At 47.6% G+C, this 24162-nt stretch overlaps 1 protein-coding gene across 1 annotated transcript; it reads left to right on the plus strand.

The window, feature by feature from the left end:
• Positions 1 to 3273: 3273 nt before the first annotated feature.
• Positions 3274 to 4546, plus strand: LOC109786828 (tetraketide alpha-pyrone reductase 2). Its single transcript, XM_020345392.2, has 2 exons — positions 3274 to 4115; positions 4188 to 4546. Exons 1-2 carry the CDS (start codon positions 3274 to 3276, stop codon positions 4333 to 4335), a joined length of 990 nt encoding a protein of 329 aa, XP_020200981.1. The 3' UTR covers positions 4336 to 4546.
• The last annotated feature ends 19616 nt before the right edge of the window (positions 4547 to 24162 follow it).

Consider the following 24162-nt stretch of genomic DNA (forward strand, 5'->3'; position numbering starts at 1 on the left):
GTAACATAATATGTTACCATCATCTAGTGGTTTCCAATACAAAATGAGTCTACAACGCAATAAATAAAGATATGTATGTTACTACATCTATGACACTTTTCATTATGAAGATGGTAACATGGACTAATAACATATGTATGTTACTGTATGACTGGCCTTAGCCCGGCCACGCACTTGCCTCGTCGTCGTTACCGAGCCGATAAGGACGTGCCCCCGGGTTTCTTTCGTCACCGGCTGCTAGATACGATAAGTGCATGTTCGATTGTCCGCAGCGACCTCATCTATATTTTGGTTGTCTGCAGTGATTTTATTTATATTGCATGTGTTTTGGTCGCCCGCAGCGATTTTATCTGTATTGCACGTGTTTTTAGTTGAATCTGACTGAGAAAAAATAGGGTAAAAAAACATCTGTATTTTGTTTCGTTGCATGTGTTGTTCGTCTCGATCTGCATTATGAACAACACAAAGTTCAAAGGTTGATCTTGATTCAATCCTATCGTCCAAAACCCCTATATTTACCAACCTAAAGGCCATCTACTTACATACCACCGTACTCAATTAGTCCTCTATGTCGCTCACCACGCGAACTACTAAATTTAACTCCTCAAACATCTCAATTGTTTTAAAAAAAGTAGACATAACAAAACTCCTAAAAGTTAATTTTCTAGAAAACAATATTTTCCAATTATTTTATCTTTTTTGTCTATAATTTCAACTAGATACACTGGTATCAAGTGGAAACTTGGTAATTTAGGTTCACACAATTAAACAACATTATAAACTTAGTTATTCAAATTCAAGCACATTAAATGGCTCAAATAAAGTAATAATCCAAATAAAAAGCATGATAAACGCACAAGAATCAAGTGTTATGAAGTGGCCACAAGTGCTCAACAATATCATCTTGTAACAAGGTATGAACTTCTCTGTTCTCAATCCTTTGATGTGTTGCGTGGAATTTCCTGATTATGTTTGTATTGTGTTCCGGCTCGACATGATCCCTATTGGAGATATACTACAAGTTATCTGGCATTCCTCTATCATTCTCGATGATCATGTTGTGCAATATGATGCAACATGTCATTATTTGCCAGAGGACTTGTGGCTTTCCATACTCGGCAAAGGCATGAAAAATCGCAAAGTACTTTTGAAGCACACTGAAAGCTCTCTCAACATCCAGTCTTGCCGACTCTTGACATGCCGCAAAGTGGGATCTCTTATTGCCTTGAGTACGCTGAATTATCTTCACAAATGTGGCCCATGCAGGATAGATGTCATCGTCAAGGTAGTAACCCATTGTGTACCCACGGCCATTGAGAACATAGATGCAAGGCAGAGCATCTTCAACAACAAGCATTCCAAAAGGTACTAGTCTTGAAAGGACACAAAATCCACAGTGAGAGCCAGGGAACCCAAAATACGAATACTAATCCACAGATCCTCTGATGCAACCACCTCGAGGATGATTGTTGGATCTTTCCAATACCCTTTGTACTGACCTTTTCATCCCGCGGGAGAATTCTTCCATGTCCATTGGATGTAATCAACTAATCCAAGCATCCATGACCATCCGCATTCTTCAATAAGACCCATGAGCCTCACTCACTCATAGATCTTGACCATGGCTTGTGTGAATCTTTGAACCATCTCGAGGATTGTTTTTCCCCAATGCAAACATTGTCATCAATGGCGTCGGCCGAGCACCCATAGGCAAGGACTCGAAGAGCCGCGACACAGTTCATCAACAGACATTTCCCCCGATTCAATCCTTGTCAATTTAAACCAAGGATCTTGACCATCAACTACTTTTGCAATGGCGTTGAATATACTTCAGTGCATCCAAATTGCCACTGGAAATACTTCTCTGCATATGTTGCATTGGGTGCAAAGTAATCCCCGACAAGCTTGGCATAGCCTTCTGCCCAATCATGGTTGATATCCAAGCGGGCGAACTGAGATTCTAGTCTAGGTCTCCTATGTTACTTGCCAACGATCACGACAATGGCCATCATAGTCATCTTCATCATCTTCTTCCTCTTCAGATGAAAAGTCATTGAAGAACATCTTTCTTAACCTATTCATCTACCATTGCAATATTGAATGGTGAATTTGATTGCAAAAGCAGTCAAGAAAGCAAAGAAAAACATTAGAAAAAATTGTATCTAGGTGATTCGTCAAACACTTGGCAGGCAGAGGAGGTGAGAACTGCAGCGAACGACGTTGAGGCTGCAAGTGGGCGACGAGGCCGAGGGGGTCGTCTGCAGGCATCGAGTAGCTTGATTCCCCTCGAAGCCATGCTCGCCCTTCGCCGAGCAATCCCACCGTGGCCGAACTCCAATATTCAGAAGGTCGCTGGCGTGGATGATATTTGGATGCCATTTTGCTTCAGTGCGGGTCTACACCACCGTGCTTCTTTGGAAGATCCGTTTCTGACAAAACAAGGTTCCACGGTGGCCCTAGTCGTCCATGAGTTACCCACGGTGGCGGCTAGGGAGGGAACCGAAGGAGGCGCAGGGGATCGGCAGGGCTGTGGGGTGTCGTCCGGCATGCGCGGTGCCCGGCGGAGGCAAGAAACATGATGAAGGCGGAGAAGCGAGAGGAGCGGCAGCCTAAAAGGAATCTTTGCTAAGACTTTTGTTTCGGCTGCTCAAATTCGAGAGCCCGTGGACATTTCTCCCAAAATTTTGAGGAGGTAAACCAGTGAGAGATCGTCTAGAATGAAAGAGCATATTTTGGTAGGAATAGAATGAAAGAGCACATTTTTGGAAGTTGGGCTAGAGATGTCCCTAGGTGTCTGTTTGCCAAGTATCCGACGTAATGCACCCGGTAAACAGGCGAGCACCACACACAACCATTTTCCCCTAGTACAACTAGTGTTGAGGTAATTGAGTAAGTTTGACAGCAAACAAGTTGGTAACTACTAGTACGTGAGGTTGAGATTGCTACATGCCCATGCATGCGTACGTACGTATCTACTGCTCGTTCAGTATAGAAGAATGCGGCAGATGAAGAATAATAGGCCACGCATCCCTGATGCCCTCAAGAATCCGCTTCCCATGTTCAACCTAATTCAAACCGAACTCCATGGCGCCACATTTGCGTTGCATTGCCCCGGCCAACTGATCCGTCCATCGCATTCTTTCTCTTCCCCCCCGCAGATAGATCGATCCTGAAAACAAACTCGTGGTATAAATCTGTACCCAACGCATGCATGTTCTTCTAACACCAGCCGGAGTCAAGAAGTAGACATACACAGTGCGGTGGTCGATCGAGATGCCGGAGTACTGCGTGACCGGCGGGACGGGGTTCATCGCGTCGCACCTGATCCGGGCGCTGCTGGCCGCCGGGCACACGGTGCGGGCCACGGTGAGGGACCCGAGCGACGAGGCCAAGGTGGGGTTCCTGTGGGAGCTGGAGGGCGCCGACGAGCGGCTGCAGCTGCTGCGCGCCGACCTGCTGGTGGAGGGCTCCTTCGACGCGGCGGTGAGCGGCGTCGACGGCGTCTTCCACGCGGCGTCCCCCGTCGTCGTCAGCTACGAGGACGGCAAGGACGCGCAGGAGAAGCTGGTGGACCCGATCATGAAGGGCGCGGGCAACGTGCTCCGCTCCTGCGCCCGGGCCGCGGTGCCGCCCCGCCGCGTGGTGTTCACCTCCTCCTGCTCCTGCGTCCGGTACCGCCACCACCACGTGCACGGCGGCGCCCCGCCGGCGCTGAACGAGTCCCACTGGAGCGACGCCGACTACTGCCGCACGTACGGGCTGTGGTACGCGTACGCCAAGACGGTGGCGGAGAAGGAGGCGTGGCGGCTGGCGACGGAGCACGGGCTGGACCTGGTGGTGGTGAACCCGTCGTTCGTGGTCGGGCCGGTGCTGGGCCGGGCGGCGGCCACGAGCACGGCGCTGGTGGTGCTGGCGCTGCTCAATGGGGACCTCGGCAAGTACCCGAACACGACCATCGGGTTCGTGCACGTGGACGACGTGGTGCTGGGCCACGTCCTGGCCATGGAGGACGGCAGGGCGTCCGGCAGGCTTATCTGCTCCGGCGACGTCGCGCACTGGTCCGAGGTGCTCGGGTCGCTCCGGGAGCGCTACCCGCAGTACCCCATCCCCACAGAGTAAGTTCCTAGCTCTAGATGTAGCAACTCATGGATGATGAACTCATGGCGTTGGGATATTGAATGGAACAGGTGCAGCGGCGGGAAGGGGGATGACAGGGCGCACAAGATGGACACGAGCAAGATGGAGGCGCTGGGGTTCCCTCCATTCCTCTCCATCCAGCAGATGTTCGACGACTGCATCAAGAGTTTCCAGGAGAAGGGTCTTCTTCTTCCTTGACATGACATCGATCCATGGATCGGCTTACTTATATATATCGAGTAATTAAGTGGAGGTGGTGTGCTCGATCCAACGTGTGAGCATCTGTGCGTCATACATACAATGTCGGTACCCACAGTACAATGCTACAATAGGAACCTGGAGTATGTATCAACATTATAAACTGTTCCTCGTATTAGTACCAACTTGTTGGCTGTCAAACTTGCTCAACTAGATGATACCCCGTGCGCTTGTCATGGTAATCTTGTTAAAAGAAATGCATTATTAGGTGCTACATAAACAAATATAACTAACAAAGATAAAATGCAAGAGTATTTTTTAATATACACTTTAAAAACATTAAAAATATGAAGCATGTAACAAAAACATATATAAAAGAGAAATGAATTAGATTGCAGCCGAAAGAGTGTAATTTATATATAGAAAATTGAAGGATCAACTACATAGCCAAGCTCCCAGCACGCAACACATGAGATCACGAAAGTTAGTGCAAAAGTAATAATGTGGCATCGTCACACAATCATGCCACATCAGCAAGCAAGACATGTATTCTCTCTGCTTCAGTTTACAAATCCGGCGCGTATACCTAGATTGTCAATTTCATCACTCTAATATAAACTATATAACACAAAATTTATACCGTTTGAAAATAGAACATCTGAAGTTTATATTGGTATATTTTTTATAATATATGACTTGTATTAGGTTGGTCAAATTGACGATCTAGGGGTACGCGCACGCCCTGTAGACTGAGAGAGAGAGAGGGGGGGAGTAATTACATTTAGAAACAATAAAAACAATCTGATTCTGGGTTTCAACAATCTGAGCCGCGTATAATGCATAACTATTTTCCCAATGATATAGTCATTTTATTTTTTTAATTTCAGTTTTGAGAAGGGATGAAGATGGTGCGTCCTTGTAATCTTTTATTTGTGGTCAATGTTGGTAGGGAGACTGACCCTGTTTGGTTTAGTTACAGTAGAACTACATTGACCACTGATTCAACTATGTATATGTTCTGACCAAAGCAGCAAAAGTCTAACCAGGCTATAACAATAATAGCACCCGCATTGATGTTTGACATGTATCGGTTCCTCTGTTCCATATAAATCTTGCGTGCTTCTTTGGATATTATCATTGACTCTGGGAAGCAAGTCTCAAAAATATATCTTGGGCTTTGCAGAATTGGGAAGCATGACGTTCCAATCTATGACAGATCTTGGACATAATGGGAAGCAAAACTGCAGAGTATCCGAAAATTATTTCTATTGGCTCTTAAACCAACCATTCTAAAGTGATGAATGCAGCTATTGCCATTTAGCAGTATTCAGCTCAGATTGTTAGCACAATAGTATTGCATTTAGCAGTATTCAGCTCAGATTGTTAGCACAATAGTACTTCTCTATGGCTAACTTTGCGCCCAAGTCTATCTATAATAAAGAAATCTAATGCAATTTTTTGAGACACCAGCATTAAATTACAACTGGCACTGTATTTTTTATTTTTATGGTGCTACGGCGGGCTTATGCCGGCCTGAACCATTTTCATTATATATAAGAATAAGATACAAGACATCAGGTACAACAGATAGCAACCAACACACACAAGAAGGCACAAGGAAGATCAGAAGAAGATCTAGAAAAGAGCTACGACGTGCAGCCAACACCAAGAACTTAGCACCCAACACCACTAGCTGGGCCGAGAAGAGCGGAAGCAAGCTTTGTTGAATCAATCGAAAGGAGATCTGTCACCGAGAAGACGTAGAGAAGAAGTTGCCGGTTGCCCTGCGATCACTCTGCACCTTGAAGAGCTAGGAAGTCGCAACGACCATCGAAGGGAATCCTATTGCCTAGCCACGTCGCGGCAAAGAGAGCCACTGACCGTGCCGAAGGGCAATGTTCCGCCGAGACAGGCCCTGCACCTCCTCTAGGCCACACCACGACCACCATCACAAAAAGAGGGAACCAAAGCACTATGCAAGGCAACAAAACCTCAGACGCCATCGAAGGGCACCGAACACCGAGACCTCATCGCCGCCATGAGCCCCCAAGAGATAGGTCAACCATCAGCACCGAGGTGACCAAGGGATTGGTCGTCGCCACAGATCACTTCCACCACCACCATCCTGCACACCAACAACCGAACAAACACTCCAACCCAGACTTCAAGCTACTAACCATGGATCTGTGGCTCCCAAAAACAACGCCCCCAAGGGGGAGAAACGACATCGAGACGGTCGTCGTCGTTCGATCCAGAGATGGATCTGAGGCTTTCTCCCGGGGCACACGATTAAGAGGGCAACAGTAGCTTCCCGATGATGCCTTCATGAAATGAAACGGTGCCCGAAGGCGTCGCCGTCGTCATTGCCGACAAGATGGACACAAGGCTTTCGCCTGAAGCATCCCATCCCAGTAATCTCCGTCGAAGGTGGCCGCTGTGCCCAATTCCCCGAGACCTCCCCGCCCTCCTACCAGTCCGCGGCGAGCATCCCCACTAGGACTAGCATGAGGCTCCATCGACACAGAAGCTCACCTTGAGCACCATACCTGCATAGCCGGAGTTAGGTTGTTGTCGGCTGCCACACACATCCAAGCCCTTGCCGTGGACCACACCGCACCATCGCTGTAGACAATCTCTGTAGATGGCATCCACTGCCGAACCTGGTCGTGGCGACGTTGATAACCCACAAGTATAGGGGATCAATTGTAGCCTCTTTCGATAAGTAAGAGTGTCGAACCCAACGGGGAGCTAAAGGTAGAACAAATATTCCCTCAAGTTCTATCGACCACCGATACAACTCTACGCATGCTTGACGTTCGCTTTACCTAAAACAAGTATAAAACTAGAAGTACTTTGTAGGTGTTGTGCGATAGGTTTGCAAGAATATAAAGAGCGCGTAAATAAAAAGTAGGGGCAGTTTAGATAAAGACACAACTAAATTAGTTTTAGTAAAGAGCTTTTTGTTACGAGAAAGTTATTTGTCCCTAGGCAATCGATAACTAGACCGGTAATCGTTATTGCAATTTTATTTGAGGGAGAGGCATAAGCTAACATACTTTCTCTACTTGGATCATATGCACTTATGATTGGAACTCTAGCAAGCGTCCGCAACTACTAAAGATCATTAAGGTAAAACCCAATCATAGCATTAAAGTATCAAGTCATCTTTATTCCCATACGCAAACAACCTACTTACTCGGGTATGTGCTTCTGTCACTCACGCCACCCACCATAAGCAAATCATGAACATATTGCAAACCCTACAGCGGGGATCCCTCACGCTTGCGCGACACGGAGAGCACCATAGGACATCACCAATAATAAAACATGCAACTCAAACCAATCATGGTCATCAATTAACCCATAGGACAAAACGAATCTACTCAAACATCATAGGATAGCCATACATCATTGGGAAATAATATATAGCGTTAAGCACCATGTATAAGTAGAGATTACAGCGGGTAAAAGAGGGGTTACACTGCTGCATAGAGGGGGGGAAGAGTTGGTGATGATGGCGGTGAAGTTGTTGGTGAAGATTGCGGTGATGATGATGGCCCCCGGCGGCACTCCGACACCACCAGAAGCGAGGGGGACAGAGCCCCCATCCTTCTTCTTCTTCCTTGACTTTCCTCCCTAGATGGGAGAAGGGTTTCCCCTCTGGTCCTTGGTCTCCATGCCATGGGAGGGGCGAGAGCCCCTCCGGGATTGGATCTGCCTCTCTATCTCTCTCTGTTTCTGTGCTCTGGGATTCTCCTCTTTCACCGTTTCTTATATATCCGGAGATCCGTAACTCCGATTGGATTGAAACCTTCACCTAGATTTTTCTCCGAAAATTAGCTTTCTTGCGGCCAAAGAAGAGCAGCAACCGCCTTACGGGGGGCCCACGAGGGTCAGGGGCGCGCCCGCGGGGGGGGGGGGGGGGGGGGGGGGAGGCGCGCCCCCAGCCTCGTGGTCCCCTCGGGCACCTTCTCGCGTTGATTATTCTTCCCATATTTCACAAATATTCCAAAAATATTCTCCGTCCGTTTTTATCCCGTTTGGACTCTGTTTGATATGGGGTTTCTGCGAAACAAAAATATGCAACAAACAGGAACTGGCACTGGGCACTGGATCAATATGTTAGTCCCAAAAATAGTATAAAAAATTGCCAAAAGTATATGAAAGTTGTATAATATTGGCATGGAACAATCAAAAACTATAGATACGACGGAGACGTATCAGCATCCCCAAGCTTAATTCGTGCTCGTCCTCGAGTAGGTAAATGATAAAAAAGATATTTTTTGATGTGGAATGCTACCTAGCATAATCTTGATCATGTAATCTAATCATGGCATGAATATTAAGACACGAGTGATTCAAAGCAATAGTCTATCTTTTGACATTAAGACAATAATACTTCAAGCATACTAATAAAGCAATCAAGTCTTTTCAAAATAACATATCTTCACAACACAAAATATTCACATCATGCACAACCCCTATGACAAGCCAAGCAATTGTTTCGTACTTTTGACGTTCTCAAACCTTTTCAACTTTCACGCAATACATGAGCGTGAACCATGGACATAGCACTATGGGTGGAATAGAATATGATAATGGGAGTTGTGTGGAGAAGACAAATAGGAGAAAGTCTCACATCGACGCTGTTGGGGATATTACTACTAGGTGTAAACCGGCCAAGGAAGCCGGGTTATCCCCATAATGGATTATTTATACTTAAAAGCCCATGAAGACAAGGAATAAAGCGGTTTACTACAGAGACTCGAAGGCCCAAGGCCCAAAGGTAGATTAAGGCCTGTAGCTATAAACCGCCATGTAGTACATGACTTGTATTGTAAGGTATGACAAAGTAGAGACCGGGCCGGTATGTGTATAAACCGGCATCGGGACTCTGTAAGCCGGCGGGCGTCGACCTGTGTATATAAAGGCACGACCCGGCGGCGGTTCAAGGACAACACACAACAACTCGAGACTCAGGCAAAGCGTATTCGCTCCCTGGTCATCGAAACCCTAGCAATTCCATCACAACTAGACGTAGGCTTTTACCTTCATCGTAAGGGGCCGAACTAGTATAAAACTCTCATGTCCCTTGTCCGGTTTAACCCCTTTAAGCTAACCCGTTGCGATGGCTCCACGACTAAGTCCTTTCGCTAGGACATCTGCCGTGACAATTCCACGACAGTTGGTGCCCACCGTGGGGCTATCGCGCGATGGTTTCGAGTTCTTGAAGGGCAATTTTCAAGGGCTCAAGGGATACACCGTGAGCCGGATGACCAAGAGTCGTCGCGGCAAGCTCTACATCGACGACGCAGGCTGGGGCCCCGAGGCCAGCTCAATCGAGTACGGGTACCGGGTCCCCTTTGGAGGAATTCACGTCTTCATCGGCAAGATCGGCGAACCGGGCCCTGAGCCGGACATCTGCACCGACCTCGTCGAGACGGCTCAGCGTGCAAGCCCTGCCCGGGTTCAGCCCGCCGTGAAGCGTGCCTTCGTAGGATTCATCAATGGTGCGGAACTTGAACCGGTGTCCGATGGCGAGACTGTCGTCTACTCAGATGACGAGTCGTCCACCGGGGAGACCGGGTCACTGTACCAACTGCAAGATGGCCAGTTTGGGGGTATTCCGACGGCGACAGTATTCCGGACCCCTTTGAACCGTTGAACCGGGTTGCGATCTTCATGGCTGGAACTCAACCCATGTTGCAATCTTCAACCGCGGCAGTAATAATTTTCGGATCGGCAGCTGGGGCGGGAGGCCCCGCGTGCCGGCCGACCCAAATCTTGTCCGATTTATTGGACGCCTGGACGACCTTACTGACCACACAAGTTACCGCCGACACCCAAGATCAGCATAATGCGGAGGTGGCTAAGCTGCAGGATCAGATAACTCAAGCTAAGGAGGACTTAGCGGCTGAAGAAACTAGGATGGCTGAGGAGCGTGCCACTTTAGAGGCACAAGCACAACGGATTCAGGCGGAAAATTATCGACTCCTGTTGGATCAGAATGCTTCAAACGACGTGTTAAGGAGAAGGCATCGGTCACGACTACCACCGGTTTATGAGGCAATGAATCTCTTTGGCACGCCAGGAGCAGGAACCAGTAATCCGGCAGCGGTGAACCGGATTGAAGCGCCGAGGACCGGAGCACCGGATCAGCCACGGGTGACGGATCCCCCTCGACGGACCCATAACCCGCTGCAGTATGTACCGGCGCCGCCGGGTCACTTCTCCACCCCTTTGGATAATATGATCGCTGCCGCATCACGATTAGCCGCTATTCCAATGGAGGGTGAATCCCCAGCAGCGGTTGAGACGCGGCGTGCTAGGGATCTTCTTCAGACGGCTATGGTGCAGCAGCACGCTTATTCATACAGCCGAGACAGAATTCATTCAACCCCACGCCCGAGCCGGAGTTATAGCAGGCACATCGATGAACCGGCTGTGTCAAGCAGTGCGCTGAACCGAGACGCTCCTCGAGGACCTAATCCGCGTGTGGTGGGGCAAATGCTCAGGATGTGGTGAACAACGTAGCACGTCGAGAAGCTGAGTTAGCAGCGCAGGACCGTCAGCTCACTCCGGTTCGTCCGGTGGCTTCCGTAGAGCAAGGCCTTACTTTCAGCTCTTGGGGGGTGCCCTGCCTCGTCCCGGCTTTGCGCAATGTACGGCTGCCCAAGGATTTCAAGGGCCCCCGTAAGGTGCCTAATTACACCGCTGATGTGCCTCCCGAGTCATGGATTGAGAGTTATGAGATGGCTATGGAGATGTTAGATGTGGATGAAGCGGCCTGCGCGAAATATTTCGCTATGATGTTGGATGGAACAGCTCGCACGTGGTTGAAAAGCTTACCAGTTAATTCCATTGGGACATGGGCTGAGTTAAAAGCCCGGTTTATAGCAAACTTCAAAGACACGTGCAAGCAACCTATGTAAATTGTGGACTTAGCCGCCTGCGTCCAGGGAGAAGGCGAGTCAACAACCCATTGGGTGTGCCGGGTTTCAGAGATCTTACATTCTTCGGATCGCATCAATGCCGACTCGGCGATTATAACATTGGAGGGGAATTGTCGGTTTCAGCCTTTAAAGTTGAAGTTGGGACGGCTCAAGCGTCACTGCAATGACATGGGAACACTTATGGCTGCACTGGTTAAGTATGCTGATTCTGATAGTACCAAGGACCCCGAGTCTGACGATGACAAACCGGGGGAGGGAAAGAAGAGCGGCAACGCCAAGGGGCAGCAGCATAACCCGACGGGCCACAATAATAATGGTAAGTGGAAAGCAGATCATAATTTAGATTTTGTGGCTAACACCAATACACAGGGTAATGGTCAACGTCGTAAAGGAAAGCCGCCCCCAAGAAGGGCAGAGCCCAGTCCTAATCCGGATCGCCTGAATTACCTGTTGAACCAGCCCTGCCCGAAGCATGGAACGCAGGACAAACCGGCCACGCACCTCTGGAAAGATTGTTATATCATGCGAGAATTCAAAAATTCAGATTTCTTCCGGAATGATCATGGACCATCCGGCGGTTCAGGATCCGGGTCCTATGGGCCGGGTTATGGAGGAGGCAACTCCGGTTCAGGATTCCAAGGCAATCAGGGTGGACATGGCAATCAAGGCAATCAGAGCAACCAGGGTGGTTATAACCAACAAGGACCGCAGCAGCAACAGTCAGGGTACCAAAGTCACCCAAAGCAGTTGAATAGTGGACAGTACCACGTTTTCACCACCAGCTTATGCAAACGCGATCAGAAGCTTCATAAACGAGCGGTGAACTCGGTTGAACCGGTAGTGCCTCGTTATTTGTGATGGTCTGAGCAGCCTATTGTCTGGAGCCGAGAGGATCACCCGCCCCGGGTTGACAATCTGGGTCATTTGGCGTTGGTGGTGGCACCTCAGGTTGGAGGTTATAAGTTCAGTAAGGTGCTCATGGACGGAGGTAGCAGTATCAACATCTTATATTATGACACCTTCCGTCGTATGGGGTTGACAGATAAGAATCTTAACCTTCAAACACTGTTTTCCATGGTGTGGTGCCTGGCAAATCAGCCTATCCGGTTGGTAAAATAGCTCTGGAAGTCGCTTTTGGAGATGAGTATGACTCAAGATCAGAGACATTGACTTTCGAAGTGGTGAAAATCCAAAGCCCGTATCATGCCCTGTTTGGACGGCCGGCCTATGCTAAGTTCATGGCACGACCCTGTTATGTTTATCTACAGCTCAAGATGCCGGGTCATAAAGGGACTATCACAGTACATGGAAGCCGCAAGATCGCTTTGGAGTGTGAGGAAGGTGATGTGGCCTATGCTGAGTCGGTTTGTGCAGCAGAGGAGTTGAAGTTCTATAAGGACAACGTTGATCCGGCGGACATGACTTCTTTGAAGAAACCAACCACGGAGCATGATCCGGCCTTGAAAAGTTTATATCGGCTGATGAGACTAAGATGGTTGATTTTGTGCCCGGTGATTCATCCAAACAGTTCATCATCAGTGCAAATCTGGATCCAAAATAGGAAAGCGCGCTCATCGAGTTAATCCGTGAGAATCGGGATATCTTTGCATGGAAGCCTTCTAACATGCCAGGTGTACCGAGGGAACTCGCTGAGCACACCCTTAATATTGATCCCAAGTTTAAACCGGTCCGACAATTCCTTTGCCGGTTCAATGAAGAGAGGCGCAAGGCTATTGGTGAGGAGGTAGCCCGGCTCTTGGCAGTAGGGTTCATTGTTGAAGTTTTTCATCCGGGGTGGTTGGCTAATCCGGTGCTGGTGCTTAAGAAGAATGGCACCTGGCGTATGTGTGTTGATTACACGGATTTGAACAAAGCGTGTCCGGCTGATCCTTTTGCCCTCCCCCGTATAGATCAAATCATTGATGCTACGGCGGGTTGTGAGCGTTTGAGTTTTCTGGATGCTTATTCAGGTTATCATCAGATTAAGATGGCAGTTAAGGACCAGGAGAAGACAACTTTTATAACTCCCTTTGGAGCCTTCTGCTATGTGTCTATGCCCTTTGGGCTCAAGAGTGCCCAAGAAACTTATCAGCGTTGTGTTCAGAATTGTCTTCATAACCAGATTGGGCGCAACGTTCATGCTTATGTGGATGATATTGTGGTGAAGTCCAGGAAGGAGGAACATTAATAGATGACTTAAAGGAGACCTTTGATAACCTCCAGATTTGTAGGATGATGCTCAACCCGGCCAAGTGTGTTTTTGGTGTGCCAGCAGGCAAGCTTTTGGGTTTTCTGGTGTCTAACAGGGGCATTGAAGCTAATCCGGAGAAGATCAAGGCTATTACTTCACTGGCTAAACCGAAGTGCATCAATGATGTTCAGCGACTGGCAGGCCGGATTGCAGCATTGAGCCGGTTTATAAGTCGTCTCGGAGAGAAGGCCATCCCTTTATATCAAATGCTGAAGAAAATAGACAACTTTGTCTGGAGTGATGCGTCTAATGAAGCGTTTGAGGCTCTAAAGCGGCAGCTTGCCGAACCACCTGTTCTTGCTGCCCCCATGGACAAGGAACCATTGCTGTTATATGTGGATGCTAATGCTCGGGCTGTCAGCGTGGCTATTGTGGTGGAGCGCAAGGAGGCAGGAAAGGAGTATCCGGTTCAACGGCCGGTTTATTATATCAGTGAGGTGCTCATTGAGTCAAAACAGAGATATCCACATTGGCAGAAGCTTGTATATGGGGTTTTCATGGCGAGCCGGAAGCTGAAGCAATACTTTCAGGGCCATCCCATTACTATGGTCAGTTCTGCTCCTTTGGGAGATATCATCCAGAACAGAGAAGTGACTGGCTGGGTTGCTAAGTGGGCTATTGAGCTTAGGCCTCACGGATTAAAATATATGCCTCGCACGGCCATCAAGTCTCAAGCACTCGTGGATTTCATCAATGACTGGACAGAGTTGCAGGTGCCGGAGGATAGACCGGATAGCACATACTGGACGATTCATTTCGACGGATCCAGGCAATTGAAGGGCTCGGGGGCTGGAGTGGTTCTTACTTCCCCTCGAGGTGACAAATTTTGTTATGTTCTCCGCTTGATGTTTCCTTGTACTAATAATGCAGCTGAGTACGAGGCCCTGCTCCATGGTCTTCGGATGGCTAAGGAGATGAATCTGAGCCGGGTTAAATGTTTTGGTGACTCAGACCTAGTGGCTCAACAAGTTTCTGCTACTTGGGATTCCAAGGACCCCCTCATGGCAGCGTATCGTCGAGAGGTGGATATTGTTGTAGGTCATTTCAAGGGTTATCAGGTTGATCATGTAGACCGGCGAAAGAATGAAGCAGCGGACGCCTTAAGCCGGTTGGGCTCCCAGCATAAACCGGTGCCGCCCAATGTTTTTCTTGATGTTTTGCATAACCCGTCGGTCAAGCTACCCACAGAGGAGGACTTAGCTATTCCTGATCCGGAGGCTCAGTTGGTGGCGGCGCTTCATGTCACCCCGGATTGGACGATCCCATATTTGGCGTATATGAACCGGGGTGAGTTACCAGAGGATGAAGTTCTGGCCAGGCAGATAATCCGGCGTTCCAAGTCCATGACTATTGTCAATGGCGAGCTACATCATTGCAGTGTCTCAGGGGCTTTTCAACGTTGTGTTTCTCCTGAAGAAGGTCGTGAAATTTTACGCGAGATTCACGAAGGTGATTCTGGTCATCATGCCGGTTCAAAGTCCCTGGTGGCTAAGGCTTTTCGTCACGGTTTCTATTGGCTGACGGCTCATGCTGATGCTGAGGACTTGGTCAAAAGGTGCGATGGCTGTCAGAAGTTTGCACGCCGGGCTCATGTTCCGGCTTAGGAGCTGAGGATGATTCCAATTACCTGGCCGTTTGCAACCTGGGGGCTTGATATGGTTGGACCCTTTAAGAGGTCTAAGGATAAGAAGACCCACCTCTTGGTGGCGGTTGATAAATTTACCAAGTGGGTGGAGGCAGAGCCAGTTAGCAAATGTGATGCAGCCACGACGGTTCAATTTATAAAGAAGGTGATATTCCGTTTTGGTTTTCCACACAACATTATAACAGACAATGGCACGAATCTTTCCAAGGGTGCTATGGAGGAGTTCTGTCAAAGAGAGCACATCCGTCTTGATGTGTCTTCAGTGGCCCACCCCCAGTCTAATGGTCAAGCGGAGAGAGCTAATCAGGAAATTTTGAAGGGGATAAGGCCACGGCTTATGGTTCCTTTGCAGAGGACACCAGGTTGTTGGGTTGAAGAGCTGCCTTCCATTTTATGGAGCATTAACACCCCCCCAATAGATCTACGGGTTATACACCCTTCTTCATGGTTTATGGAGCGGAAGCTGTCCTTCCAAGTGATATTCGTCATGACTCACCACGAGTGGCAGCTTATGTTGAAGCGGATAATGAAAGAGCATGCCAGGATGCGTTGGACCTGTTGAATGAGAAACGGGACGTAGCGGCGGCTCGCTCGGCGATTTATCAGCAAGACCTGCAGCGTTATCACAGTCGCCGGGTTAAAACCAGAACTTTTCAAGAAGGCGATCTAGTACTCCGGCTTATCCAAGATCAGACCGATATGCACAAGTTATCCCCGCCTTGGGAAGGGCCCTTTGTGGTTAGCAAGAATCTAAACAACGGATCATATTACCTCATTGATGTCCGAGAGCATAAAGACTCACGCAAGTCAGAGGAGGAGACGATCCGGCTGTGGAACATAGCTCATCTACGGCCGTACTACACCTGAGCCATAGGCTCCTATCATGTACATATTTTGACGATGTATATATTGTGATCAATGTAATAAACCGGAGCCCCAGCTAAAGCGGGGTATCTGCTGTTCTTCTCATATCATGAGTGGTTACACGGAGGTTTTTGTTTGTAAAGCGACATCCGGTTTACCCTTTGAATCAGCTTTACAACTGTCTATCAATATAAGTCACTTGGGGGCTTGGTCGTATTCGAACCATAGCTACACCTCTTGGCTGGCTCAAGGCCACAAAAGAAAGTCACTTGGGGGCTTGGTCGTATTCAAACCATAGCTACACCTCTTGGCTGGCTCAAGGCCACAAAAGAAAGTCACTTGGGGGCTTGGTTGTATTCAAACCATAGCTACACCTCTTGGCTGGCTGAAAAGCCACGACAGTAAGTCACTTGGGGGCTTGGTTGTTTTCAACCATAGCTACACCTTTTGGCTGGCGCAATGCCATTACTTAGGGGCCAAAGAGTGTTGTCAAGAATAACTCAAACATAGGCACCCGTTGAGCACAGCTCAAAATGTTGCTTCGGGATTCTTTGCTATCGCAATGAACAAAGAAATCTACACTTGCAATAGGCTATCAAGCCGTGGCTTGGAAGCCTGGTATATATACCTAAAACCCCGGGTTAACCTGCCTTCATTAAGTAAGTCACTCCGCCCAGGTAAACCTGGTATGACCCGCCAACTTGACGAGTCAATCGCATATGACCCTGAACTTGTCAATGATAGACCGACGATTGGTTAAGGATTGAGAACCATCTTAAAAGGCTTTGTAAAACGGTTTAACTCAGTGGCCTGGCAGCCCATGAAAAGCCTCGCATTTGGGCCTGGCAGCCCTTGAAAAGCCTCGACTACAAGTGTTTTTTTTCTCCCTGGTTTTTATTGGTCAGTTTTATTTTTCTCCCTTGTTAAAGTTTTGAGCTAAACCGGCGTCCAATGGCCCGGCCTGATTATAAGTCATCCGTATAAACCGGTGTTTATTTAACCCGGCCTGGAGTTAATTATAAGTTGCCAGAATGATCATCCGGTGTTTATCATAACCCGCCATCACTTATTATATACCAGCATAACATGGTTTGAGTTATCAATACTCAGTATTTGGGTCGTCACCCTTATTACAAGAATGTTGGTAAACCAACAAAGTGATTCAATATCACAGGTATGATATGTTTCATATTTCATTATTTAAAGCTATGGTTATCAACCTTGGCTATATATTGGGCATTATGACCCGTCCGGCGGTAAACCGCCAGGACAGTTTTCACTTTGTTTTATGCAGAAACAGGGCTGTGTAAAACCGATAAAGATCATAAGCAAATATAGCATGATGGATTAACAATATTGTGTGCAACAAGTATGCACGATGGCATATCAGATCAGCTGTTCAAGCTAGCCTATTACAAGGCGTTTCGACTGCCCATAAGAATGATTGTTTTTCACAAGGATGACAATAGGCACAAGTTAAACCGGCTTCCGGATTATGATTCTGCCTCAGGTTGATGTGAAGGTTGCGGATCTTCCTGCGCCGGTTCACCCTCCTTCTCTCCACCCAGTGACTGGAAGTCAACAGTTGTCCAATCAATTGCTGATAAGGCTTGAAAGATAGCTTCGTCGTGTATAAGATCAGACGGTTTTACATCAGGAGCATAAGTGTGCTTACGGATCAGCGGGATCAGACTTTCCACGTCATAAGTCGGAGCACTTGTTCACTTGCCACTGGCGTCATATACATTCTGGTAAATTGACAAGTTAGTATCTTCAGCCAACTTACTTGCCAGTGGTCGCATCTCTCTTGTGATAGCCCGGAGATCGTCATTGTTAAATTCTGAACCATCCTCTTTTTGGCTTGGGTAACCATTTCCAACATCTTCCGGATCAAGGTCAGAGATCCAGGCCTTGGCGTGCGTCAGTGCAGTAAGGGCACCGGACCTAGCAGCGGATTTCTTCAATTCCACAATCCGGGCAGGCATCATAGATAATTTTTCCAGCATTTCCTTGATTAGCAACGGGGGCGGATGGTTATTGGAAGCTGTGCAGATGGCTCGTTGTGCGCCGGTATAAAGCTGCTCTACCAAAGTATAGACGACCTTCAATTTTTTGCGCATATCTGCGCCAAGATGAGTAACACGACTACCTGCAAAAGGATCATATTATTATTAAACCGGAAGTTTTTATAACTGGTGTTGTTACATATTGGTGAAGAGATTGTTACCAAAGATGGCAGAGGTCATGGCATCAATCTGCCGCTTCAGGCTGCTCAGCTCTTCTGTGTCCGGTTTAAGGGCGTTTTCCTCATCTTCTGCCCGCTTTAACAAGGTGGTCTTTTCAGTTGCCTAATCTGCCCGTTCGCCTTTGAAGAATTCCTTCAGCTGCTCCATGGTTGTTAAAGCGGTGGTCAGCTCGCTCTTAACTTTGCAAGTTTCGTCTACCTGAGACTTGATGTTTCCTTGGAGATAAGTGATTTGGGAGTCTTTTTTGGACAACTCATCCTGCAAAATACAGATAATAAGTTAGCATTACAACATTGAAGTCCCAACCACATAACAAGTTATCTACTTGACACTTGGGGGCTAATGCGGATTGCTTCTTATCAGCTATTAATTTAAAGTCTCAAGCACATAACAAGTTATCTACTTGACACTTGGGGGCTAATGCGTATTCGTTCAGATTCAGATGGATTGTCATCATTATAAGTGGTGAGATTAGTAGGATGTACCGGTTCATTCTAAAAAGATATAAGCCGGTTCATGGGGGCTACACTAGCAAAATGCAAATATCGATTCAAGACCCGGTTCAAACCAATGTTATGCACCGGCCCTTGGGGGCTACTGGAGTTGATACGTTAGACCAGTTCTAACAAAAGGACTGTTGGAATATTTATGCAAAGGGAAAGTGACATTTACCTCATACCGCTCCTTCATCAGGCCTACTAAACCGACTTCAAAGTCGCGGCTTGTATACAGGCGGTTTAAAAAACCAGAATGAAGGTCTTCAGCGCTGAGGTTGGTATAATTGGATAATTCGGATTTCCATTTCCCTTTGTCCATAGCAGAAATTTCTTCTTTGGCGCTATGCTTTGATAACGAGACAGGACGACCAGGGGAGCTGAAACCAAGGCCAGTTACGACAACATCGTCGTCCATAGTTTTGGCAGGGCTTGGCGGTTTATCGGATGCTTTAGCCGGACTCGGCGGATCAACAGTTGGACTTAATGGATCAGCTGACTGGCTTGTTGGATTATTTTCTACTAGTTCAACAAGCGTGTCGGTTGCTTGAGGTTCCGGATTATCAATAACAGTGTTAGGCTCCGGGTCAATAGCCTCTGGGGTTTTCTCCGGCTCGGTAGCCGGTTCATGGTCGGTTGGCCTATTCAATCTAGCCTTCTTGCTTGGTCTGGCTTTAGCACTGAAAAAGAGCAGACACGAAGATCGATATGACAATATAATACAAGACCAAAAAGTTAAAAGTATGTTATGCTTACCCAGGGATGGTTCTCAGAGGAGGAAGTTGTGTCGCTGATGACTCGCCGGACGATGAATGGGAAGTTCCCTGATAATTTGAGTCAGACGGATTAAGAGGATATCGGATGTAACCCGCCTTAGGATAAAGGGTGTCAGGAGTATAAGCAACCTCTTGGCGGCGTTTGCGAACCGGCGAATTTGGTAAACCGGAGGAGGTCACCACTTGGCCACTATGTCGAGTTGTGCGGCGAGCTTCATGCTGCTGCGTCTTTAAAAGAAAGTGCGGGTCCAAATAAGAAAGAGGGCATGAAAATTTTACTTTCCGAATGGCTCGACGGATTCTTGGTACTGGCATAGGATCAGAATCAGAAGAAAGAATAGTTACCTCATCAGCATGGCTGGCATCCGCTTCATCCTGATAATGATCATTGTCAATAAGGTGTATAAAAAATGAACCGAGAGAGTCAATTTCTACCTCTGAATCCGGAATATCCAGATCATCATCAATAATGGGCTCGGACGGTTCAACGTTCCTTCTTTTCATAGGCTTTTTTGAAGCCTTGGTCTTAAGCCAAGGATTCTTTACCTGTTTATCTTGTGATTTTTTCTTCCAGAATGGATCATCGGCCTGCATAGACAAATAGTAAGTCCTCAAAGGAGAAAGTTAACAAAGGATGGATAAAGGCAGAAATACGGTAGATTATACCTTTGGCGGTTTATTGGCAGCATAGAAAGGACTGAGCCCGGTTTTGCTGCACACATCTATTGGCTCATTAAGCATCTTTTTAACAGCTTCGGGGACTTCATCATCAGTCAGCTGGATGTCAATATGGCGTTGCGGGTCGTTCAGATCCCCTGTGTATTCACACATTAAACCGGGTCACCGGCTTAAAGGTAAAATGCTCCATGAAACCCAGCATCGGACAAAATCCACGCCTGTCAGCCCATTTGCAACAAAGGCTCTGAGCTTTGCCAGTTGAGGGGCATATTTTGCTCGCTCCTGGGTGGTCAACCGTTGAGGAACGGGATGAGCTTGGGTAAGCCGGTGTGGACGGTAACCCGGCAAAGGATTTTCATTGGCTGGGGCTGTGTTGCGGCAGTAGAACCAAGTCTGATTCCAGTCCTTAGGATGACTATGAAGCTTGGCATGAGGGAAATCAACATCTCTCCTCTTTTGAATTGAAACCCCGCCTAGTTCAGTATTGGGGCCATCCGTAAACTCAGTACGTTGGTTTAGATAAAACAAATCCTGGAACAGATCAACAGTAGGCTCCTCTTGTAGGTACACTTCACAGAATACTTGCCAGTCGCAAATATTGGATATGGAGTTTGGACCGATATATTTGGGGATGGATTTGAAAGTCGGCGAGCACGTCACGGAAAATTTTTGATCCGGGAGGAGTGAAGCCTCGGCTCAGGTGATCAGTAAATACAATAACTTCTCCGTCTTGGGGTTTAGGAGGAAATTCTGGACCGGGGACTCGCCAATGAATAGTGTCCTTATTTGCTAAAGCGCCCGTTGCAACACAACCAGCCAGCTGCGCTTCCGTAACCCGGGAAGGAACCCAATTACAGGAACAAAATTGTTTGGCCATTTCTGGTGACAAGCTGGAAAAAAGCACGGTATCCGGGTTAAAGTTCATGGTTACAACTTACAAACCGACGCAATGATGGAAGACGATGATATTTCAAGCATTTGGGTGTACTAAACCGGATTTCAGCACTTAAAGTAGGTTGGCGGTTTAACAGAGGGCTAATGGTATATGATGAGTTATCAAAGTTTAAAGGATAAACCGCCCACAATGGTATAGAGGCTACAGATTTACAAAAATTTCTAAGTATGGCGCAAACAGATTTCACAGATCGGTGGTATAAATTTGGATCTGCCACAGTTCTAAAAAGAGGAAATAAATTTAACCTAAAATGGTGGCAGTGGAAGAACACGTTTGTTTGATTGGATCTCAGGCAGTAAAAGGTGTTTTCTGAGGTTGGTAAAGGGCGCTAGACTATCATCGCCTACTTCTACTATCAGTTGCAAATCAAGTTATGAGATCTAAGAACAGAAAGAAGACGAACAGGGAAGAACACCGACGAACGGCGGAACCCTAATGAAGATCTGAGGTTGAAAAGGAAATGAACGCACCGGTGCTGCGGAACAGCGGAGGAGCGCCGCGTTGCTCTGGTTTGATCAGGTTGATGCAGCGGCCTTGGTTGATGCAGATACGAAGGACGACGGCGGCGGCAGAGCTCGGGTTCTGAGACGTCACGAGGAAGGAGACGAAGAGAAAGGGGGGAAACGGAAAGGACCCTCAGCCGTATTTATAAAGACGAAAGGATAAGGGTCAAGTGCAAGAATCGAGGAGCCTAACAAATGGATATGTGACAGATTTGTCGCCTCGATTGTCGGAGGCTCATTAATGAAGGTGAGGAATATACCATTTAAAATAACAAATGACGTCATGGCGGTTTATTATGATTCTGGATGATGACGTCATGGCGGTTTACAAGATTTATGCGAGGATATGGAAGAAGAAATTTTCTCAAGGTTTTGGAGATTGACATGAACCAGTTCAAATCAATCTGGGGCCTAATGTTGGGGATATTACTACTAGGTGTAAACCGGCCAAGGAAGCCGGGTTATCCCCATAATGGATTGTTTATACTTAAAAGCCCATGAAGACAAGGAATAAAGCGGTTTACTACAAAGACTCGAAGGCCCAAGGCCCAAAGGTAGATTAAGGCCTGTAGCTATAAACCGCCATGTAGTACATGACTTGTATTGTAAGGTATGACAAAGTAGAGACCGGGCCGGTATGTGTATAAACCAGCATCAGGACTCTGTAAGCCGGCGGGCGTCGACCTGTGTATATAAAGGCACGACCCGGCAGCGGTTCAAGGACAACACACAACAACTCGAGACTCAGGCAAAGCGTATTCGCTCCCTGGTCATTGAAACCCCAGCAATTCCATCACAACTAGACGTAGGCTTTTACCTTCATCGTAAGGGGCCAAACTAGTATAAAACTCTCATGTCCCTTGTCCGGTTTAACCCCTTTAAGCTAACCCATTGCGATGGCTCCACGACTAAGTCCTTTTGCTAGGACATCTGCCGTGACAATTCCACGACAGACGCGGCTAATCAACGGGCTATGGAGATGCCCATCAATTGATGTCAATGTGAGGAGTAGGGATTGCCATGCAACGGATGCACTAAGAGCTATAAGTGTATGAAAGCTCAAACTGGAAACTAAGTGGGTGTGCATCCAACTTGCTTGCTCATGAAGACCTCGGGCATTTGAGGAAGCCCATCATCGGAATATACAAGCCAAGTTCTATAAGGAAAATTCCCACTAGTATATAAAAGTGATAACTCAAGAGACTATCTATATGAAGAACATGGTGCTACTCTGAAGCACAAGTGTGGTAAAAGGATAGTAACATTGTCCCTTCTCTCTTTTCTCTAATTTTTTTATTTTTTATTTTTTTTCTCTTTTTTTGGTGGGCTTCTTTGGCCTCTTTTTTTTATTTGGGCTTCTTTGGCCTCTTTTATTTTGATAACCTCACCTGGGACAATGTTCTAATAATGATGATCATCACACTTTTTATTTACTTACAACTCAATACTAGAACAAAGATATGACTCTATATGAACGCCTCCGGCGGTGTACCAGGATATGCAATGATCTAGCGTAGCAAAGATATCAAAAAAACGGACAAGCCATGAAAATATCATGCTCGCTGTCTTACGATCATGCAAAGCAATATGACAATGAATGCTCAAGTCATGTATATGATGATGATGGAAGTTGCATGGCAATATATCTCGGAATGGCTATGAGAATGCCATGATAGGTAGGTATGGTGGCTGTTTTGAGGAAGATATAAGGAGGCTTATGCGTGATAGGGCGTATCATATCACGGGGTTTGGATGCACCGGCGAAGTTTGCACCAACTCTCGAGGTGAGAAAGGGCAATGCACGTTACCAAAGAGGCTAGAAAATTGCGGAAGGAGCTCCGTGCCTATGGCGGAAGGAGCTCATCAACCTTCCGAACTGGACGGCTCCGGCGAGTAAGGGCAGTCCGCCTCCTCCTCCGCCTTCTCCTCCGGCGAGTGATCAGGGCACTCAGCCTCCTTCTCCGGCGCGTGGCGGCACTCCGCCTCCTTCTCTGCCTGCGCCGGCGCGCTAGAGCAGCTAGCCTCCTCCTTCTCCGCCTCGTCAGCAAGGGTGGAAGAGACCCGCCGCCGCTGCGGCTGCTCTGGCGCGTCGTAGTCCTTCTCCTCCGCCTCGCAAGCAAGGAAAGAAGACAGCCGCAACCGCTCCGTCTGCTCTGCCGGCGTCTAGCAGTACAGCTGCCAGAGGCGGGAGGCAATACAGATTCGGTCCTTCTCTGAAGACTCCAGAGAAGTTACCATACGAGAGGACCGAGGAGGAAACCAGGAAGATCGTGCGAGCCGAAGTGACAAACTTCTTTGAAGGGGTGAAAGCAAAGAAACATCCACCTCCGGAGGAGAAGGTAGATCCGGTGAAAGCAAAGCGCACTCTGGCTGCCCTGACAAAACCACCAAAGTCTCCGCCGAGAGGCAACTATGAGCGCATTCTTGCAAAGACATATGCCGAAGCGGAGCGGTCGGGAAGT

This window comes from Aegilops tauschii, chromosome 3 (genome assembly GCF_002575655.3).
Source record: "Aegilops tauschii subsp. strangulata cultivar AL8/78 chromosome 3, Aet v6.0, whole genome shotgun sequence".
Taxonomy (NCBI): Eukaryota; Viridiplantae; Streptophyta; class Magnoliopsida; order Poales; family Poaceae; genus Aegilops; species Aegilops tauschii.